We start from the raw sequence: 18,943 nt of genomic DNA, 5'->3' as shown, positions 1-18,943 counted from the left end.
TAATGATGACACAATGTGATGTATGAAAACCATTGAGTGTAAGTTAACATTTAACGGCGTTCAATTTGTTTTGTATTTGTCCGTTTTGGAGGATCGCTTTGGCAGGTATGTTTGCACAATATTATTAAATAAATGGTAATTTAATTATTAAATAAAAATAATGTTATTCAAATTTCTTTTGACAAGTCTATGGTCAAGTACATTTTCTGAAAAAGTTCCATCCGAAGAAATATATTATGGTGTTACGTGTTTTCGATAGGATAAGCAAAAGATATTAACAAAAAGCGAATAAAATATTAGGAAAGACGCAATCTAATTAAAATTAGCTCCACTATTACATGTGGATCTAACAGCAGCCCGTTGGAGCTCATGTCCAGTTGACCTTTCATTCGACCAATCAAAACCTTACTTGCAAATCATGCCAGTGATTTGAAAATAATTTGAAAACATTCGGAATTATGCCGAGGGTATACGAAATGATTCGGGGGAATTACGAAGTATGCCGGAAACTAATTGCAATATATATTTTTTTATATAAAATTCGTTTCAAGACAAAACAAAAACCGTGATGGTATAGCCATAAAATCTGTTTATACTAATATACAATCCAGAGTTTAATACTACACTTTTCCCCCTGTTTTTTTAATGCTGAAATAGACCAACAAGTTCGCCTATTGCATAATAGTCTCGACCGATATTTTTAGAATTTGTATGCTCCCGAATAACGCTATAAAAGGCGAAGTGTAATTGGTCGATATTTAAATTGTTATTTATAGATGAAATGTCACCTGTACATGGGAGTCTATGCAATGCTGTTAGATCTACCCAGCAGAGCTAATTTTAATCAGATTGGGAAAGATGTATATAATAAATAGACCATTTCATGGTGTTTTTTCCAATACCATACTTAAAGATAGAAAGTGCAAGTTTTAAATTTAAAAGTTTAATTATCGTGCAGTTGAAGAAGGCCATTCGAGTCCTGGTTCACTTTTTAAAATGGCCTCGCTTAGTGTGTGACAGTCAGCTTTGTTTATTTTTGTTTTTACACGAATCAAGTTTGGAATTTGCTGCACGCTACATGTGTGGAGTTACGGTTGGGTTGATGATCAAAATTATGCATACCGTCATTAATTATGAACATTCGTTTTTGTTTTTCGTACAAATGGCACTTATGTTACAGCATCAAGAATTATATTTTATATGTTATATTTTACATATTTTATTCAAAGAATATATATATCCTAAATTAATCATTCAACATAATCAAGAGAAACCGAGGAAAAATAGTGTTAATAAAATATATAATTCTATATGTCACGTATTTTATAATTGGTGTTCAAGAAGTGGAAACTTGGTGAGGGAGGGGAGCAAATTTTGTCCAAATGAATCAATGAATGTTTAACGACAACCCAGCACAGAAACACATATCAACTATCGGAGGTAAGTATCTGAATATGATTATTTACCTTACAAATAAAAATTAGGAAAAAATATAATAGAAAGTAAAGTTTGTTTTATTTAATGACGCCACTAGAAAAATATAATAGAAGTATATTTTTTAAAGTTTGTACACAAATCAATTAGTTGTTGTCCAATTCGTAATACTCGTATTCAATTAAGTAAATTGGTAACATTTTCATTTATTGTTTGAGAACAACTTAATCCAATCATATCCAAGCTGCATTTCGTATTTATAAAATAATGATTTAAAATACTTTTCGATCGATCGCGTTGCTGAACATACCACTGGAAACGACTCTTTTATAGACTCAGCACATGAACGCGGTTTATGGGTGCAGTCACAACCTTGTCAGAACATCCGCTGGAATCTGTCTTGTGTACAGATACCATTTTGAAATTGTTAATGGTTTTAATCAACGCTTATCAGGGAAAGAAACACTCGTTTAACTATAGGTCATGTAGTTTATTCAGAGTATGTTAGACGTCAAACATTATCATTCTCCAATTTTATAAGATTATTTTAAAATGGTGTTTACAATATGGAATTTTATTGTACGACGTAGTGAAAATCTATGTTGGACGAAAGACCACAGTAGCCACATGTATCGTATGCCAGCTGATTAACTCACAGTTCTAATGGATACAAACTCTGAACTGTTATTTTAAAAGAAGCATTACATTGCATTAGTAGTGAAACAAAACATTTCCAATACATAAAAAAGACGACAATGAATATTAGTTTTTGTTGAAAACATTTATAAGATAATATATACACATGATCCATAAAACAACAATCCACTCTATACATAATTGGAATATATTTAATACAATCTAATTAATACGTTATACGACTCCTTCCAAACTAGTGTTCTCAATGCACGAGAACAACATTAACGTATACTGTCATTGTGAACAACGATATTTAAATATTTAAATGCAATGTCACATGGTATATATTTGCAGTATGTCATTTATTAAAATACAATAAGTTAAATGTTTACTGAAACGTAAGATATCACATAGTAAAATGCAGTAGTCAGATGATAGAGAAATCAGTAGTCTGGTGATAATTAAATGCAGTATACCAGATACTATAAAATACAATGTAAACATGTATTTGAAATGTGAGCTATATCCAAATGTAATTGAAATATGAAACGTGATATATTAAATTGCTGTAGTCACATGACATTTAAATGCAGTATGTAATATTACTTGTAAATGCAATATGCCACATAATAAAATGTAGTATGTGACACTTTATTTAAATGCAATATGTAATATTACTTGTAAATGCAATATGCCACATAATAAGATGTAGTATGTGACACTTTATTTAAATGCAGTATGTAATATTACTTGTAAATGAAATATGCCACATAATAAGATGTAGTATGTGACACTTTATTTAAATGCAATGTCACTAACGATAACATAATATGAATAACTTGGATCTAATTTCCAAATGCATTTCACAAATATACACAACACGGACACACCCTCACTCCCTCCCTCTCCCCCTCTATAACACACACACACACACACACACACACACACACACATGTATATATATATATATATCTTTAAAATTATGATGTATGATGCAAAAGTTAATACTGATGCACGATATTTTAGCATTTTCATTATTACTTCAAAAATATATAAAATGGCTAGAAATTGTTCATATTTTGTTTTGTCAAATGTCTCCAAATTACACCTTTGTACCACGCAGGAGAAAAATCACAAAAGTGACAAGTTAAACAAGTGTATATTTGGGAGTCTTAATTGTTCATCTCTTCAGCAACGAATCTTATATAGGATATGAGAAAACGTGTGTTCGAACGTTAAACGTGTATCAACATATTATTTCTAATATTATTAAGTATTTTATTTGCACAGTATTAAGTAGCTTGAGACGGGCGTTGTCCTAAATATTTTTTTTAAATGTCACCAAAAGGTATCTCTAAACCAAATGGCATTTCACCGGGTCAAAGTTCAAAGCGTCAATTAACAAGAACGCTGAGTACTGCCACGCCTGTCATTGGTGATATGGTTGACAGGACTTGTTAATAAATGTTTACATTTGTTGTACTGGGTACTACTGTGTTTGAAACTGGTGAGGGGTGCCACTGGAATTAAAATGTAGACAACGACTAGTTTTGCTATACGTATATCAGAAACAAGCAATTTCGGCCCTCATTCCGTTCGATTAGTTCTAGCAGCGAAGTGTTGCAATCCATTTCTAGTAATATTTGTGCTTATGTCCAATTAGGTTCATACACGCTGTCCTGGACACACAACTACGCTCTCCAGGCCAGTGAGTTGTTAGTTAGTTATTAGTAAGAGAGACTTCGATGTAGTGATCTTCCACCTACCCACCGAGTCGGTAAACTCGCTCTGGGTGGGCGGCGGTACTGGGCGGCGAACCCAGTATCTGCCAGCTTAACCACTACACTACCGAGGCCGGCGAGGTGTTGTTTGATTTGTACCTGTGATATATGTTGATTACTGCATGTAGCTGCTTTAGCCACATTGTTGTCTACAGAAATTAATTTAGTGGAAGCAACCCTAAAGCTGATCTTGTTTTGATCTGCTTAAGGTAACTGCCTAACTGTGTATATGACAGACAGCGTGGGTCAAAGTATTAGGTCATCGCGAGGGGTATTTGCTTTATACCCGTGGAACAGTACCCTGAAAACTGAACATTTAGTCCCACAATCAACAGAAAAATCATAATCCATAATTTGTATTGGTAATACAGTCGCATCCGCCATGATTACATCCACCAAAATTAGTAGCAAGGGACAGGATAGCACGTATTAAGGCCTTTGATATACCAGTCGTAGTGCAATGGCTGAAACGAGAAATAGTTCAATGGGCCCACCGACGGGAATCGATCCCAGCCCGACCGTGAATTGGGCGAGCGCTTGACCACTGGGCTACGTTCCGCCCCTCGTAAGTAAGATGTGCAGCTGCTAGTTATCACATTGTTGTTAGCAAACTTATAGCGAGTTACCTGTTTTCAGCGCACATAAATTACGGTCCTGATTTTACCATCGATCATAATAATGCACATTGTAATATGGATTCTAAACAAGGGAGGTAACCGAAATGTTTTTCACAAACTGCACAAGAAAATTGTTTTACATCCAGTTGAGGTTCAGGCAGTCCACCTTGGCTAAGTCCCGCCGTTCAGACAAATATAACCAGGGGGCAGTGCACACAGGGGAATCAAAGCAACCATTACACACCTGTTTACGTACACTTAAGGTTCAATAACATCAGGGCCCCGTTCCACGAAACGATCTTAGCGCTAAGATTACCTTAAGTGCATACATCAGTTATGCATTTAAGGTGATCTTAAGGCTAAGATCACTTCGTGGAATGGGGCCCTGGACCCCGATTTACAAAGCGAACTTGGCGCTAAAATCAACTAAGTACACAACTACCTAAATGCACTTGAGATGATCTTAGCGCTAAGATCGCTTCGTAAGACGGTGCCCTGTTCTGGGCACACAGTCCATCTTCCTTTGAATAGTCTTCCCAGGACAGATATACACTGTACTGCATTTATCTGCATTCACTGCTACCATTCACAGGCAGGGGAGATAACCAAAATAGTATCCACCCTCTGGCTCAACAAGAAAAAAGTACACCTTGATGTGAAATTTAACAAACTGTACAGACGACAAAACTCTCACAGTAAACTGGGTCACAAGTGAGTGTAGCACTCCTCTGAATCTCTGTCCTCGTCCTTCAGCTGATAAATGTCCGCTTTTGTCGAGAAATTATCAGACTCTCTGCTATTTAAGTCCAGCGTGAACATCTCCGATTGCTTTCTCGGTTTGCCGTTCTCGTGCGGTATGCCATTAAGCTGAGGGTGCCACCCGTTCGAGTGCCCCATGTTGGTTTTCAGCGTCCCCGCGTGAACGTAGGAACCGTTGGGTCTTGACTTGGAGTTGTCTCCCTTAGACGAGTATTCTGAATACACCGATTTGATGGGTCCTCGCTTGCGCTTCAGCGTGCCGGTCTTTACGAGCTGAACCCAGCAGAGTCTGGCCTCTGGGTTGAAGACACACCTGAAGATGAATATCAAGAACCCCTGGAAGGTGTTGAGGAAACAGAACAAGTAATTGAACACCAGTTTCGTGACGCCTTCTATGGCCAGCGGACCGAAAACCCACGTGACCCCGAGGAGGATCATGACGGTGAAGGCGCCCCTGAACTGAGCTGGCGTGACGCTGCCCTCCCCTCTGGTGGTCTGCTGGAACCGCGGTTTAATGATGACGCGAGACACGAGGATGAAGACGATGGTGTTGGTGATGATGACGAAACAGCAGGGCGCCATCAGCGAAGTGTAGTAGGCGATCTGACTGCCTTGCGACAGGAAACAGCTGAAACGAACGACATGACAATGAAAGAGATGCAGAACATATAATTCTTTATCACAGGTCTCCAAGAAATGAATGTTTGCGTAACCCATTTGTGATAAGCACATTTCTTGTTTGCTTAACCTGTCATTACAGTGTAAATGATGTCCTAAATTTTAATGTTCGATCGAAAAACGTGTTACACAGAACTAGACTGGCGTGAACGACGCGCGATCGAAACGATCGTTCTCGCAGTTTTAAAAACTATATGGTGGTGATATCAAGAAACAAAACACAAAAACCCCCAAACAAATGAACTAAATAAGCAAAGACAGAAACATATTTTGTTTACTTATTAAAATCAATGATAGAACATTTTACTTTGAAATCCATATATAACTACTTTAAAGCAAAATAAAAGTCATAGTTTTCAAATAAATGACAATATCACATGTAATCATTAAAAAACATTCAGTCTAAAGAACGAATCATGGCTCTTTTTAGATTAAATTAAATGTGTTTATCGCTTTGAGAAAACTAACATCAGGGAACAATTTCACAAAATATCATAAGCCTAGTTTTGACGTAAACGTAAATTTGCGACTAAACCAGAATTCTTATTACTATTATAGTTCAACAAATATAGTTTGAAGAACAAATATTTCATTTTCTTTTGTCCTTAAAATACTCCAGCGTCCGTTATGATGTAATTTTCTGCGTGAAATAGACGCCAAACACGCGTAAACTCACGACTAGTATAACTGCTAGTAGCAGTGGTATATCAAAGACCGTGGTATGTGCTATCCTGTCTGTGGGATGGTGCATATAAAAGATCCCTTGCTGCTAATCGGAAAGCATAGCCCATGAAGTGGCGACAGCGGGTTTCCTCTCAATATCTGTGTGGTCCTTAACCATATGTCTGACGCCATATAACCGTAATTAAATGAGTGCATCGTTAAATAAAACATTTCTTTCTTTCTTTCTTTGCAAGTAGTAGACGTAAACTTACGATGTTTAGTGAAATAGGCCCCAGGTATGTAAGTGTTACAGTATATTACTCACAAATCTCGTTTTGGCTTGTAATGTTCTAAGTCGATCCCGAGAGTTATCCCCACGATAATTAGTGGAACTCCTGCAATGCGTCAACGGATCAAATATAAATCACAATACACATTAATCAACATGAAAAACACACATTAAAAATATATATATATCAAATAACACAATTCTGATCTCCTGTCGTGCATCAAACACTAGTTTATTAATCAGAATGAGAAACAGGAAAACACCTGCGATATGACATTGTGTAGAAAACGTAAAGTGACATCGGCACTTTAAGTGTAGAACTAAATTACGTAATATCACTGAACTAGCTTTATGAAAAGGCGCTCACTCTTATATATATATGCATATTTTATAGCATTCGAGATTCTAATAATATGTCTGATGGTAAAGAAGTTAAAAGTTTTATTTAACGGTAAGAGGACTGCCACCACCCGGAATAATAATAATAATAATAATAATAATAATAATAATATAATATAATATAATATATAGCACTTACATCTGTTAATTGCTACACAATAAACAAAAACAGATTCAGTGTGTACTGCCACTGTACAACGGAGTTAGGATTTCCCCATTCAACAGATCGCTAGTAATTATGACACTATAATCAACTTTGTGACCAGACCATTGGCGGCAAAATCGAGGGAATTATAATGGCTAAATGGAGTTCGGTTCAAAAACGTCGTTGGCGGATGGCGGATACCGAGGGTGGCGTTATATCGAGGGAAATAAACATGAATCAAAACGGTACTTTAAAGAAAGTTGGCGGTATGCGAGGTTGGCGTTAAATCGGGGGGCAATAAATCGAGGGTACACTGTATATATATATATATATATATATCTATCTATATATATATATATATATATCTATATATATATCTGTTCTGCTGTGTGTAGAAGGACTGGTTTGACAATTAAAAGTAAACCTGCACAATGGACATTTAGACAGGTGTGATGATATGCACTGCCACTGTCAAAACAGTGATGCTATCAGTTGGTCTCAAGAATGTACGAAAACCTGAATCTATTATTACACCCCAAAATAAAAAAACCCAAAACAACAACAAAAAATCCCACGAAACAAACACCCCCCCCCCCCCCCCCCCGAAACATACCGCTAGAACTCACCCCAGGCTGCAATAGCGCGCTTCATCATGTACCACCTGGCGTATTTGGCGAAGACGGTGACGAGAGCGCGGTACATCTCCAACGCCTCCAACAACATCCACATGAACGTCGCCAGCAGGAAGTAGTGCAGCAGCACCGCCACTGTCGTGCAGAGGCCGGCGCCGGAGTAGTAGCTGGGCGTACCGAGCAGGAAGGACACGTCCATCAGCAACATCGCCGTACACAGGTTGAGGAGGATCTTTCCGGATTTCTCGTTACGCAAGGTCCTGCAAAACAGGTAAAGGTGCAATGTCTAGTTTTTTTTCCTTCATATTATTAACAAGCATGTAACTAATACTAGGCTAAGACTGTCAACTGTTAAGACAAAGTTGGCCAACTCGACGGTTGCGTTGTAAAGTTGGCCAACTTTATCCTGACAGTTGGTAGAATTAGCATTTGTGGAATAGATCGTCAATTTTTATTTTATTTTCCAGACGCATAATTATTGGATACATTTTAGATGTATTATTTACACTATAGATCACATTAAAACATACAATTTTAGTGAAATGGACAACATCTAGTATAGTGATACAATGGAATGAGACCGCAGAGTTCCCATTAAGTTATTGCAACACATGAATAAATGTTAAGATGTATAGTTCGGACGATGCATTATTTATCTTACCACAGAAGTGTTTATGAAAGTACCATTAACACATTCAACATCGTATCTCTGCAAAAGGCAGATATCAAAAGATGTTTTTGCCACTGTCATTCATTGTCAAATATTTCGTCTATACGAGGACAGTCTACCCACAAGATCATACGTCCATCGTATTTTGTCTTTAGGAGGACTGCCAGCTACAAGACTGGTTTGACAAATTTATCTCGAAATACAAAACCATATTTCTTCAAAAGATAGAGCTGACAGTTGAGATGACATAAACAGATGTATCACTGTCAAAACTGTGATAATACCCTGGGTGAGTTCAGCCAGACCGAGCAGAAAATATTCGCTAGAGTGGTTTATGCGCTTCACGTTACACCAAATGGCCACGTCAGGAACCAATCAAATAGTTCGCGGACGTTAGCTGGCTGAATTGCGCGAAGGTGTCCGCGAAGGAGGAGCATATCCTGTCAACAATTAAAATAATAATAAAATTTATATGAGAAGGGTGGGTGAAATGTGTATTCGTCTTTAAATGGTTTATTGTTTTAACCACTGGAGAGGGACAACCGTTTAATTATAATTGAGCTCGGTCACCAGGGACCTACTTAGCAGGGGTGGGGTGTGTGACGAACACGTTCTCTTGTAGTTTAAAAACGGCCATTTTTGAGTAGTTAGAGCAGATTCTTTGCTATTGGCCACTAGGTCTTGTTTTTAAGTAGTTCGAGCAGATCCTTTGCTATTGGCCACTAGGTCTTGTTTTTAAGTAGTTAGAGCAGATCCTTTGCTATTGGCCACTAGGTCTTGTTTTTAAGTAGTTCGAGCAGATCCTTTGCTATTGGCCACTAGGTCTTGTTTTTAAGTAGTTCGAGCAGATCCTTTGCTATTGGCCACTAGGTCTTGTTTTTAAGTAGTTCGAGCAGATCCTTTGCTATTGGCCACTAGGTCTTGTTTTTAAGTAGTTCGAGCAGATCCTTTGCTATTGGCCACTAGGTCTTGTTTTTAAGGGGTCGGGACGTAGCCCAGTGGTAAAGCGTTCGCTTGATGTGCGGTAGGTCTAGGATCGATACCAGTCGGTGGATCTATTGGGCTATTTCTTATTCCAGCCAGTGCTCCACATCTGGTGTATCAAAGGCCTTGGCATGTACTATTCTGTCTGTGGGATGGTGCATATAAACGATCCCTTGCTGCTAATCGGAAAGAGTAGCCCATTAATTGGCAACAGCGGGTTTCCTTTCTCAATATCTGTGTGGTCCTTAACCATATGTCTGACGCCATATAACCGTAAATAAAATGTGTTGAGTTCACACCTGAATAAGCCGTATGTGAGGATCGTGATGGCGAGAGAGATGAGCGAGATGCCGATTCCGATGTACGAAATTGTGCTCAAGATGTCTTCGTGGATTCCTGGTAACTTTTCACTCTGTGGATTAGGGTCCTGAAAAAAAATTCCATTTTACATGTATACGATAAAATGTTCTGAATATTTATATACATCGAAATACCACTGTTTAACGACGCCCCAGCACGAAAAATACATCAGTTGTTGGGTGTCAAACTATGGTAAAGCATTTACTAATGCACAATACAAACACAATTAGTTTTAATAACCTCGTATGTTATTGCTAACATTAGTTATTGTCAACTGCCTTCATAGCTAAACATGAACACATTTATCTTTTTGTTCAGATGTATAGTTACTTAGAAATAATTGAGTTACATGTATCTACAAAAATAAGTGAGGAATGATGACCATATCATGTAAGTGGCTGAATTGGGTTATTTTGTAAACAAAGTACGTGTCGACCCTCTCCGTTAGATCATAGAAACATAATATATATATGCATGTTCCGTTAGAACATACCGGCCTCGGTGGCGTCGTGGTAGGCCATCGGTCTACAGGCTGGTAGGTACTGGGTTCGGATCCCAGTCGAGGCATGGGATTTTTAATCCAGATACCTACTCCAAACCCTGAGTGAGTGCTCCGCAAGGCTCAATGGGTAGGTGTAAACCACTTGCACCGACCAGTGATCCATAACTGGTTCAACAAATGCCATGGTTTGTGCTATCCTGCCTGTGGGAAGCCCAATTAAAAGATCCCTTGCTGCTAATCGGAAGAGTAGCCCATGTAGTGGCGACAGTGGGTTTCCTCTCAAAATCTGTGTGGTCCTTAACCATATGTCTGACGCCAAATAACCGTAAAATAATGTGTTGAGTGCGTCGTTAAATAAAACATTTCTTTCTTTCTTTCCGTTAGAACATATAAACATTATATATATATATATATACATACATACATACATACATACATACATGCTTCGATAGCTCAGAGCGTATCGTGGTTAGTCTTGCAATTTGCGGGTGATTCGGTGCCACAGGTTCGAGTCCCAGCAACGGCATGGGACAATTTGTGAGGCCAGAAAGGATTTAAGTATCCCCTGCGTTAATATCTATGTATGTAACAGTCAACCTCGACATACATACAATATATAGATATTCATACATCAATACTTACTAGCCAGTGCCAGGTCTGCCAACTGTTTCATGCACGTAAGCGGGATCGACCGCGTAGATTGTAGGCTCCATGCATATGGTTAAGTTAAAGAACTTCCTTTTTATGGAAGCTTCGATAGCTCAGAGCGTATCGTGGTTAGTCTTGCAAATTGCGGGCGATTCGGTGCCACAGGTTCGAGTCCCAGCAACGGCATGGGACAATTTGTGAGGCCAGAAAGGATTTACTTATCCCCTGCGCTAGTGCGTTAATATCTATGTATGTAACAGTCAACCTCGACATACATACAATATATAGATATTCATACATCAATACATACATACATACATACATACATGCTTCGATAGCTCAGAGCGTATCGTGGTTAGTCTTGCAATTTGCGGGCGATTCGGTGCCACAGGTTCGAGTCCCAGCAACGGCATAGGACAATTTGTGAGGCCAGAAAGGATTTAATTATCCCCTGCGCCAGTGCGTTAATATCTATGTATGTAACAGTCAACCTCGACATGCATACAATATATAGATATTCATACATCAATACATACATACATACATACATACATACATGCTTCGATAGCTCAGAGCGTATCGTGGTTAGTCTTGCAATTTGCGGGCGATTCGGTGCCACAGGTTCGAGTCCCAGCAACGGCATAGGACAATTTGTGAGGCCAGAAAGGATTTAATTATCCCCTGCGCCAGTGCGTTAATATCTATGTATGTAACAGTCAACCTCGACATGCATACAATATATAGATATTCATACATCAATACATCAATACATACATACATACATACATACATACATACATATATATATATATATATATATATATATATATATATATATATATATATATATATATATATTACCATGACAACAGCAAAGCTGGTCAAGTGATTGGTCTGACATTCGGTTGTATTGTCATCAGTCGTCAATGTAACAATGCCGTCAGGTGACCAGGACTTCGTTGAGACGTTCCAGAAGACACAACTTGCATTTCGTCCCAGCTAGAAGAGGAATGCGAGAAATCAGTGACTGCACTATATCAAAGTACTGCTGATAGAGCTACCGGACTGTAATTATGTGTCTACTAGTTGTAGAACCGTCTTCACTGTAAGTATTGCACTTCTATTTATATCTTGACCAATGGTTTTACAAACTGCACATAAAAATAGAATATTTTTGTTGTTTTCAAAACACGTTTCCACTTAAACAGTCATTGTGGGACGAAGTATGATGGAGACATATTAACAAAATAGTAATCAAATACGAAGTTTAGTAAATTAAAGTCTTCAAAAATATATATATAACATCAAACTCCATGGGCCGATTTCACATGTCTGGGTTTCGTAACACCAGGTTACATAAAAACCTAGGTTTAACACTGGTTTACGTAAAACACTGACAAACTTGACCAAGACCTACACCCGTGGTGCATTTCACATGTGTGTGTTTTACCCGTGTTTACAAAACCACGCTTTTTACATGGGTTACCTACAGAGCTAGAAAGGGACATAAGCGAGGGATAGCTTACACTTCATTATTTTGTAGTTCAAACTCGTTGCTAGTATATTATTAGCATTCGCGTACCAGATGGGGGGCCAGCTATCTCTTCCCCTCCCCCCTCCCACCACAGTCTGGGTGGGGCAAACCGTATTCGGGCAAAAATGGAGATGTTTGGCCAAAATAAGCTGGCCTGAAAACGTTTCACTGTGCATTTCCATCATTCTACTCACAATATTAGTTATAATCCACGTAAAATGCGTACAGAACCCTACATAGCTGTTGGTAATAATGCACAGATGAATAAACGTTGTTACCCAGAATTGGGCATTTCCCTTTAATTGGGGCAAAAACCAGCCCCCCCCCCACACACACACACACACTCCAAAACCAAAAAGGGACCCGTACGCCTGATGGTAACGAGAAAACGTTTTGTTAAATTTTCAAACCTGTAGGCCTATCTCGCCTTTTTTCCCTTTATTAAGATGAGACAAACACGAACGCATGTCATTATAATACTGCAGTTTGTGATAGACGTTTAAAGAATTTGCGTTCATGTCTCTGTTTTTAGTGTTAAATTTATAACAAAATGTCATTTTAATGCAATTCATTATATATATATTTAGCAGAATAAAAATAACTTTTGTTTTTGAAAATTATCTGTGAGTGTGATTAAAATACAAAGCAATAGGAATACTCAGAACAATGTGTAAAGTGGTTTATATCGTTTCTATACATGTACGTGCCTGTGCGTCTAAAATAAAGGTATTTAAAGAAAAAATAGCTGGGGTAATAAATAGAATAATAAACGAGATACCAGTTATTATCAAATTTATGTCCCTCGCTAAAGTTCATAACAACTAAAAAAAATTTCACTCGTGAATTTTGTTTTAAAAATAACTGTTATCTTATTTATTATCATCTATATATCTCAGGCGCTTTGTTGTTAGTTCGCCACGAATATGGTGAATAATTGTTGTGTGAAGGGATGGATCTAATTTTCGTACACACCCATTGGTGAAAACATCATTTGTTATTTTTGATAACACATACTTGTTAACATGTACGTGTGTTAACAATTTCAAGACATATGACTGGCTGCTCCTAGGTGATGTCCAGGTCACCAATGTCATTCATCCAATGGAAAAACAGCACAGTCGAAATCGATTACACTGTGATGTATAGATAACCTGACAATCATTTGTCTGTGACGCGTAACTTAGCTACAAGCGGATGGGCTGTAAATAACCTTTAGTCGAAAAAGATTGTAACATTTGCTTAAAACCTGATTTTTGAGGATATGTAAGAAATAAAATAATGCATTCGTGTCCGTTAGATACCATTTGTCTTACTTGCTGATTAAAAACGTATCCAACTCGCTTTCGCTCGTTAGATACATTTTTCGAACCCCCTGATCCCCCACCCTTTATCTGCTGCTGTAGTGGGTTAAAATGATCTCTAAAAATATGTTCACATTTAATGGCTCTGCGATACTGATGTAAAACACCATTTTGCTGGCGAAATTATCTATGAAGAAAAGTTACTTTGAGCAAACCCAGTGAAAAACCACCTCAAGGGCAGGTTTAAACAAACAATACAATTGTAACCCAGTGTTAAACTAGGATTATTGAAAACAAGACATGTGAAATGCACAGTAAACATGACCCAGTGGGTTTAACCTAGGTTTAAACCATATGTTTTCAAAACCCACCGATAACCCAGACATATGAAATCGGCCCATGAGTTTAAACTGGCGGCTGTTACGGGGTATATATAACACGAAAATACTAACATACCCGTGAATGTTTCACCCTGTACGTGACTGAGTGTTTGAGGCCCACAATACGACCACGTCTCACAGACGCTGATATGACTCTCTGTTCAGGTATGTCGTTGGGGTCGGCATTGCTGGGTATGAAGAATGATGCTTTTCGAAATCCAATGAACTGCAATCGAGTGGGTGACCCGGAGACATCGGCGGCCTTCTCCAAGACTTCTCGCGGCAGTTCGATGGAGATCCCAGCCTGCAGGTAGACACTGACATGAACAAATACCACAAAAAGAAAGGTTGGTAATATCTCAGAAATTAATGCCGCGCTTTAGACCACTAGGCCATGAATGAAACGAAAACGGTGGATTGTTTTATTGAAGTATAAGTGTACGCGGATTGAAACAAAAAGAGTCGATATCCCAAATGGAAATGCTTTCCATTATTGAAATATTTCACTGGATCGACGTATGTTTCTGGTGTACGCATATTTCTTTCAAATTACAGCATATTGATACATGGGTACACAGTATAAAACCACATCACATGCTGATGGGTGACATAGCATGTATAAGACGTTAAGTTGTGACTAAAGAGACAGGGACATTGATGTAGATCTGTACGAGAGACAGGGACAGAGATCTGGACAAGAGACAGGGACAGATATGTGTAGGAGAGACATGGACAGAGATGTGTAAGAGAGACAGACATTGAGATGTGTAGGAAAAACAGGGACACAGATGTGTAGGAGAGACAGGGACAGAGATGTGTAGAAGAGACGGGCAGAGCGATGTGTAGGAGAGACAGGAGCATAGATGTGTAGGAGAGACGGGCAGTTAGATGTGTAGGAGAGACAAGGACAGAGAGATGTGTAGGAGAGACAGGGGCAGAGATGTGTAGGAGAGCGGAACAGAGAGATGTGTAGGATAGAGGGACAGAGATGTGTAGGAGAGAGGGACAGAGAGATGTGTAGGAGAGACAGGGACAGATATGTGTAGGAGAGACATGGACATAGATGTGTAGGAGAGACAGGGACAGAGATGTGTAAGAGAGACAGACATTGAGATGTGTAGGAAAAACAGGGACACAGATGTGTAGGAGAGACAGGGACAGAGATGTGTAGAAGAGACGGGCAGAGCGATGTGTAGGAGAGACAGGAGCATAGATGTGTAGGAGAGACGGGCAGATAGATGTGTAGGAGAGACAAGGACAGAGAGATGTGTAGGAGAGACAGGGGCAGAGATGTGTAGGAGAGAGGAACAGAGAGATGTGTAGGATAGAGGGACAGAGATGTGTAGGAGAGAGGGACAGAGAGATGTGTAGGAGAGACAGGGACAGATATGTGTAGGAGAGACAGGGACAGAGATGTGTAGGAGAGAGGGACAGAGAGATGTGTAGGATAGGGTGTGTAGGGTAAATATTTCACAGGATGGCATGAACGAATGAATGAATGTTTAATGACGCCCCAGCACAAACATACACATCGGCTAGTGGGTGTCAGAAAAGGTAAGTTTATGGAACTATTATTTACATTCAAAATAATAATTATGTAAAACCAGTGTAAATTCAAAAGATGGTGAAATAATGGATGCAATATGAGAAAGAAGAAAAAAGAAGAAAAAACAAACAAAAATAAATACATGAAAAGACCCTACCCGTCATAAAATACCCTCTAACGTCGCACACACTTACATCAACAGTTTGGTTGCCGTCTACTAGTGTAGGAGCAAACTCTATGACGTCGTGCACGCTGTGGTAACTGACGTCTACGGCAGAAATGTTGATGTTTTCTGTGGAGATGGACACATCACTCGGAACACTGGCTGCGTAGTTGTCCAGAAGATAGAACATTCTTAAATAAACAAACGATATATTGTAAGACAGGTTATTAAACTATTGTTCAAAAAGGTAGAACTGTTGAGTTGTTTCTATTCGCAGTTGTGACGGTACATGCTCTTAAATTTGTTTCGCCTGTGGCGATTTTAATTGTGTTAGAGGGCCGTGTGCAGTTTCATTGCCCGTAGCCCAGGTGGGCAACTTGTTACGTAATACTTCGCGCGATCGGGCATTCCAATATGCACTTAGTCCAGCTGTGGAGGCCATGTGGCGAGTAGTTACGTAATATCTCCGGTAGTGCTGTTTATGGCCAGGAGATTGCTCGCGGTTGGCGACAGCCAGACTGACGATCAGAGAGAAATATACCGACTCTAGTAGAGTTGGAGTATGAGATGATACGTGAAGTACCGCCTTGTACCCCCAGGCAAAATCCTGATTTATAATAAATAGCTAGTGTTTTAGAGATATCGGGGGAGAACGAATTAGGAAGGCTCCAGGGGATCACGGACGTCGTCCACTGAACGAAATATATTAGTTCAGACGGGACTTTGGTAATTATATATTATTTCTGCTCTGTGTATAACCTTGATGTGATTGATGTGACTTTTAAATATTTAATACTGTATTATACCAATATTCTTTAGACAGTGTCTTCGGTCATCTGACGAAGTAAATCGTAGACTTCTTGTTCTAACATTATACGAGTATTTGGTAATATAAAGCTTAGCCAGTCATCCTAGACGACCTAGGTACACTGTAGGTTATTGTCTTTATTGTGATAAGTATTAATTCTGTGTTACAAGGTTACTGAATGAGTAGTTAGGGTTAATTAAAAATTAACCCGTTAGGAATAGAGCTGTAATTCCTTTATTAATTAAGTTCCCCTGGAAGCGTTTCTAAATTATCACACGTTACTGAACGAGTAGTAAGGGTTAATTAAAAATTAACCAGTTAGGAATGGTGTTGTAATTCCTTTATTAATTAACTTCTCCTGGAAGCGTTTCTCAATTATCACACGTGTGGGTGTGGTGTAACGGTGAAGTGATTCGCATATTGTGTAACTAGACACCTAGAGATTAACTAATTAAGTGATCAGTTCTGGGTTGTTATTATTGTTGTTATTAATTAACTACTACGGCTGTACATTTGTCAGCGTAGGATAATACAGATTCCAAAGTGTATTGTGTTTTGTTGTGTTTCTAGTGAGCTAAACGTGCTATAATAATATATACTTTATATAAGATCGTATCTCTGATCATACAGAGACGAGCCATACTAGGGTTTAACAGCCTGTTACAGAGAGATCTAATAGATATACAGTTAGGAGAGATATTTTGATAATCGTGTTTTATTCAGTTACGGGAATTATAGAATCCCCGTGACAGCAGTTTATTTAAATTTATTTGCATATGATACAGGGACATAACTACCTACAGAATTTCCACGCAATCGGTCCAGAACCTTTCTCAGAAAATGACACAATTGGCAGCTTAAAATAAAATAAATAAATAATAATAATCCCACCAAAACAAGTTTCCCCAGCCGAAAAGGCTTGGGAACCTAATAAATAAATAAATAAATAAATAAATACCGGTATATAAATTTATAAAAAAGAAAGAAAACCAAACTTCAGTTTTAAAAGTAAACATATAATAATGTAGCTGCGTATACAAGTTTGAAAAATGGAAAATGTTTTTTTTTCTTTTATAAAATAAAATTACTATAAATATATGTGTTAAACATGTAAATGAGATAAGGAATGAGAAAAGACATTACGTTCTTCTAAACAAACCTTTCGCTTGTCCTGTTCTCGGTATTACTGTCCACGGTGACCGACACATTGACGTCCACCAGGTTACTCACCACCTGTACGATGCTTTGTGCGATCTGGCAAATAAATACATAAATAAATAAATAAATAAGCTTATAAATGTTTATTGAATATGAAAATTAATTTTATGCCGGATCATTGATGATGGATAACGGTTCCATCGTTCCGATTTGCTGTTCCTGCCAGTGCACCACGACGGCAGTGGCATGTGCTATCCTGTCTGTGGGATGGTGCATATAACAGATCCCTTGCTAATAATGGAAACATGTAGCGGGTTTTCTTTCTAAAACTATATGTCAAAATTACCAAATGCTTGACATCCAATAGCCGATGATTAATAAATCAACGTGCTCTAGAGGTGTCGATAAACAAAACAAACAAACAAAATTCAGATTTGCTGTTAAACGCACACACGTGTTTCTGGCTTGGCCAATAGACGTATTTCTTAGGGGAAATTGCATACTAGGATTCCACAAATTACGCATTAGCGACGAACGTCAGGTTGAACCAACTGATAAATGTATTACAAATGGTTGGCAGACACAACCCTGATTGTTTCGACAAGTTACAGGAAATAACTCGATACATATGTTTAAGGTAGAATGTGACATGATATACCACGGTGATGAGATGATAGTGCCTACCAAATTTTATGTGCCGACAGCAACACACACGGAAACAGCGGTGCTACATTTGTGGTGTCGAAATTTACTGTTTCCCACTAATATGAGGTATATTGCAGATTTTAATTTTCTAATATTTTCTTCAGCAGAACACAATGCTGTTTTGGAAGAGAAATTAATTAAAATGCACCGC

At 38.3% G+C, this 18,943-nt stretch overlaps 1 protein-coding gene across 1 annotated transcript in view; it reads right to left on the bottom strand.

Annotated features, from left to right (window-relative positions):
• Positions 1-2,196: 2,196 nt before the first annotated feature.
• Positions 2,197-18,943, bottom strand: part of LOC121367472 (cadherin EGF LAG seven-pass G-type receptor 2-like) — a 35,510-nt gene continuing 18,763 nt past the window's right edge. The window contains exons 7-14 of the mRNA XM_041491659.1: positions 18,089-18,183; positions 16,153-16,312; positions 14,489-14,716; positions 12,059-12,196; positions 9,987-10,114; positions 8,028-8,293; positions 6,894-6,963; positions 2,197-5,855 (exon numbers count right to left, since the gene is read on the bottom strand). Of these exons, the coding sequence (XP_041347593.1) occupies positions 5,174-5,855; positions 6,894-6,963; positions 8,028-8,293; positions 9,987-10,114; positions 12,059-12,196; positions 14,489-14,716; positions 16,153-16,312; positions 18,089-18,183 (1,767 nt within the window). The 3' untranslated portion in view covers positions 2,197-5,173. The remainder of the gene's footprint in view (positions 5,856-6,893; positions 6,964-8,027; positions 8,294-9,986; positions 10,115-12,058; positions 12,197-14,488; positions 14,717-16,152; positions 16,313-18,088; positions 18,184-18,943) is intronic.

Source organism: Gigantopelta aegis, chromosome 3 (genome assembly GCF_016097555.1).
Source record: "Gigantopelta aegis isolate Gae_Host chromosome 3, Gae_host_genome, whole genome shotgun sequence".
Classification (NCBI taxonomy): domain Eukaryota; kingdom Metazoa; phylum Mollusca; class Gastropoda; order Neomphalida; family Peltospiridae; genus Gigantopelta; species Gigantopelta aegis.
Note: the sequence above shows the minus strand (reverse complement) of the source record. Positions and strands in the feature narration are given on the sequence as shown.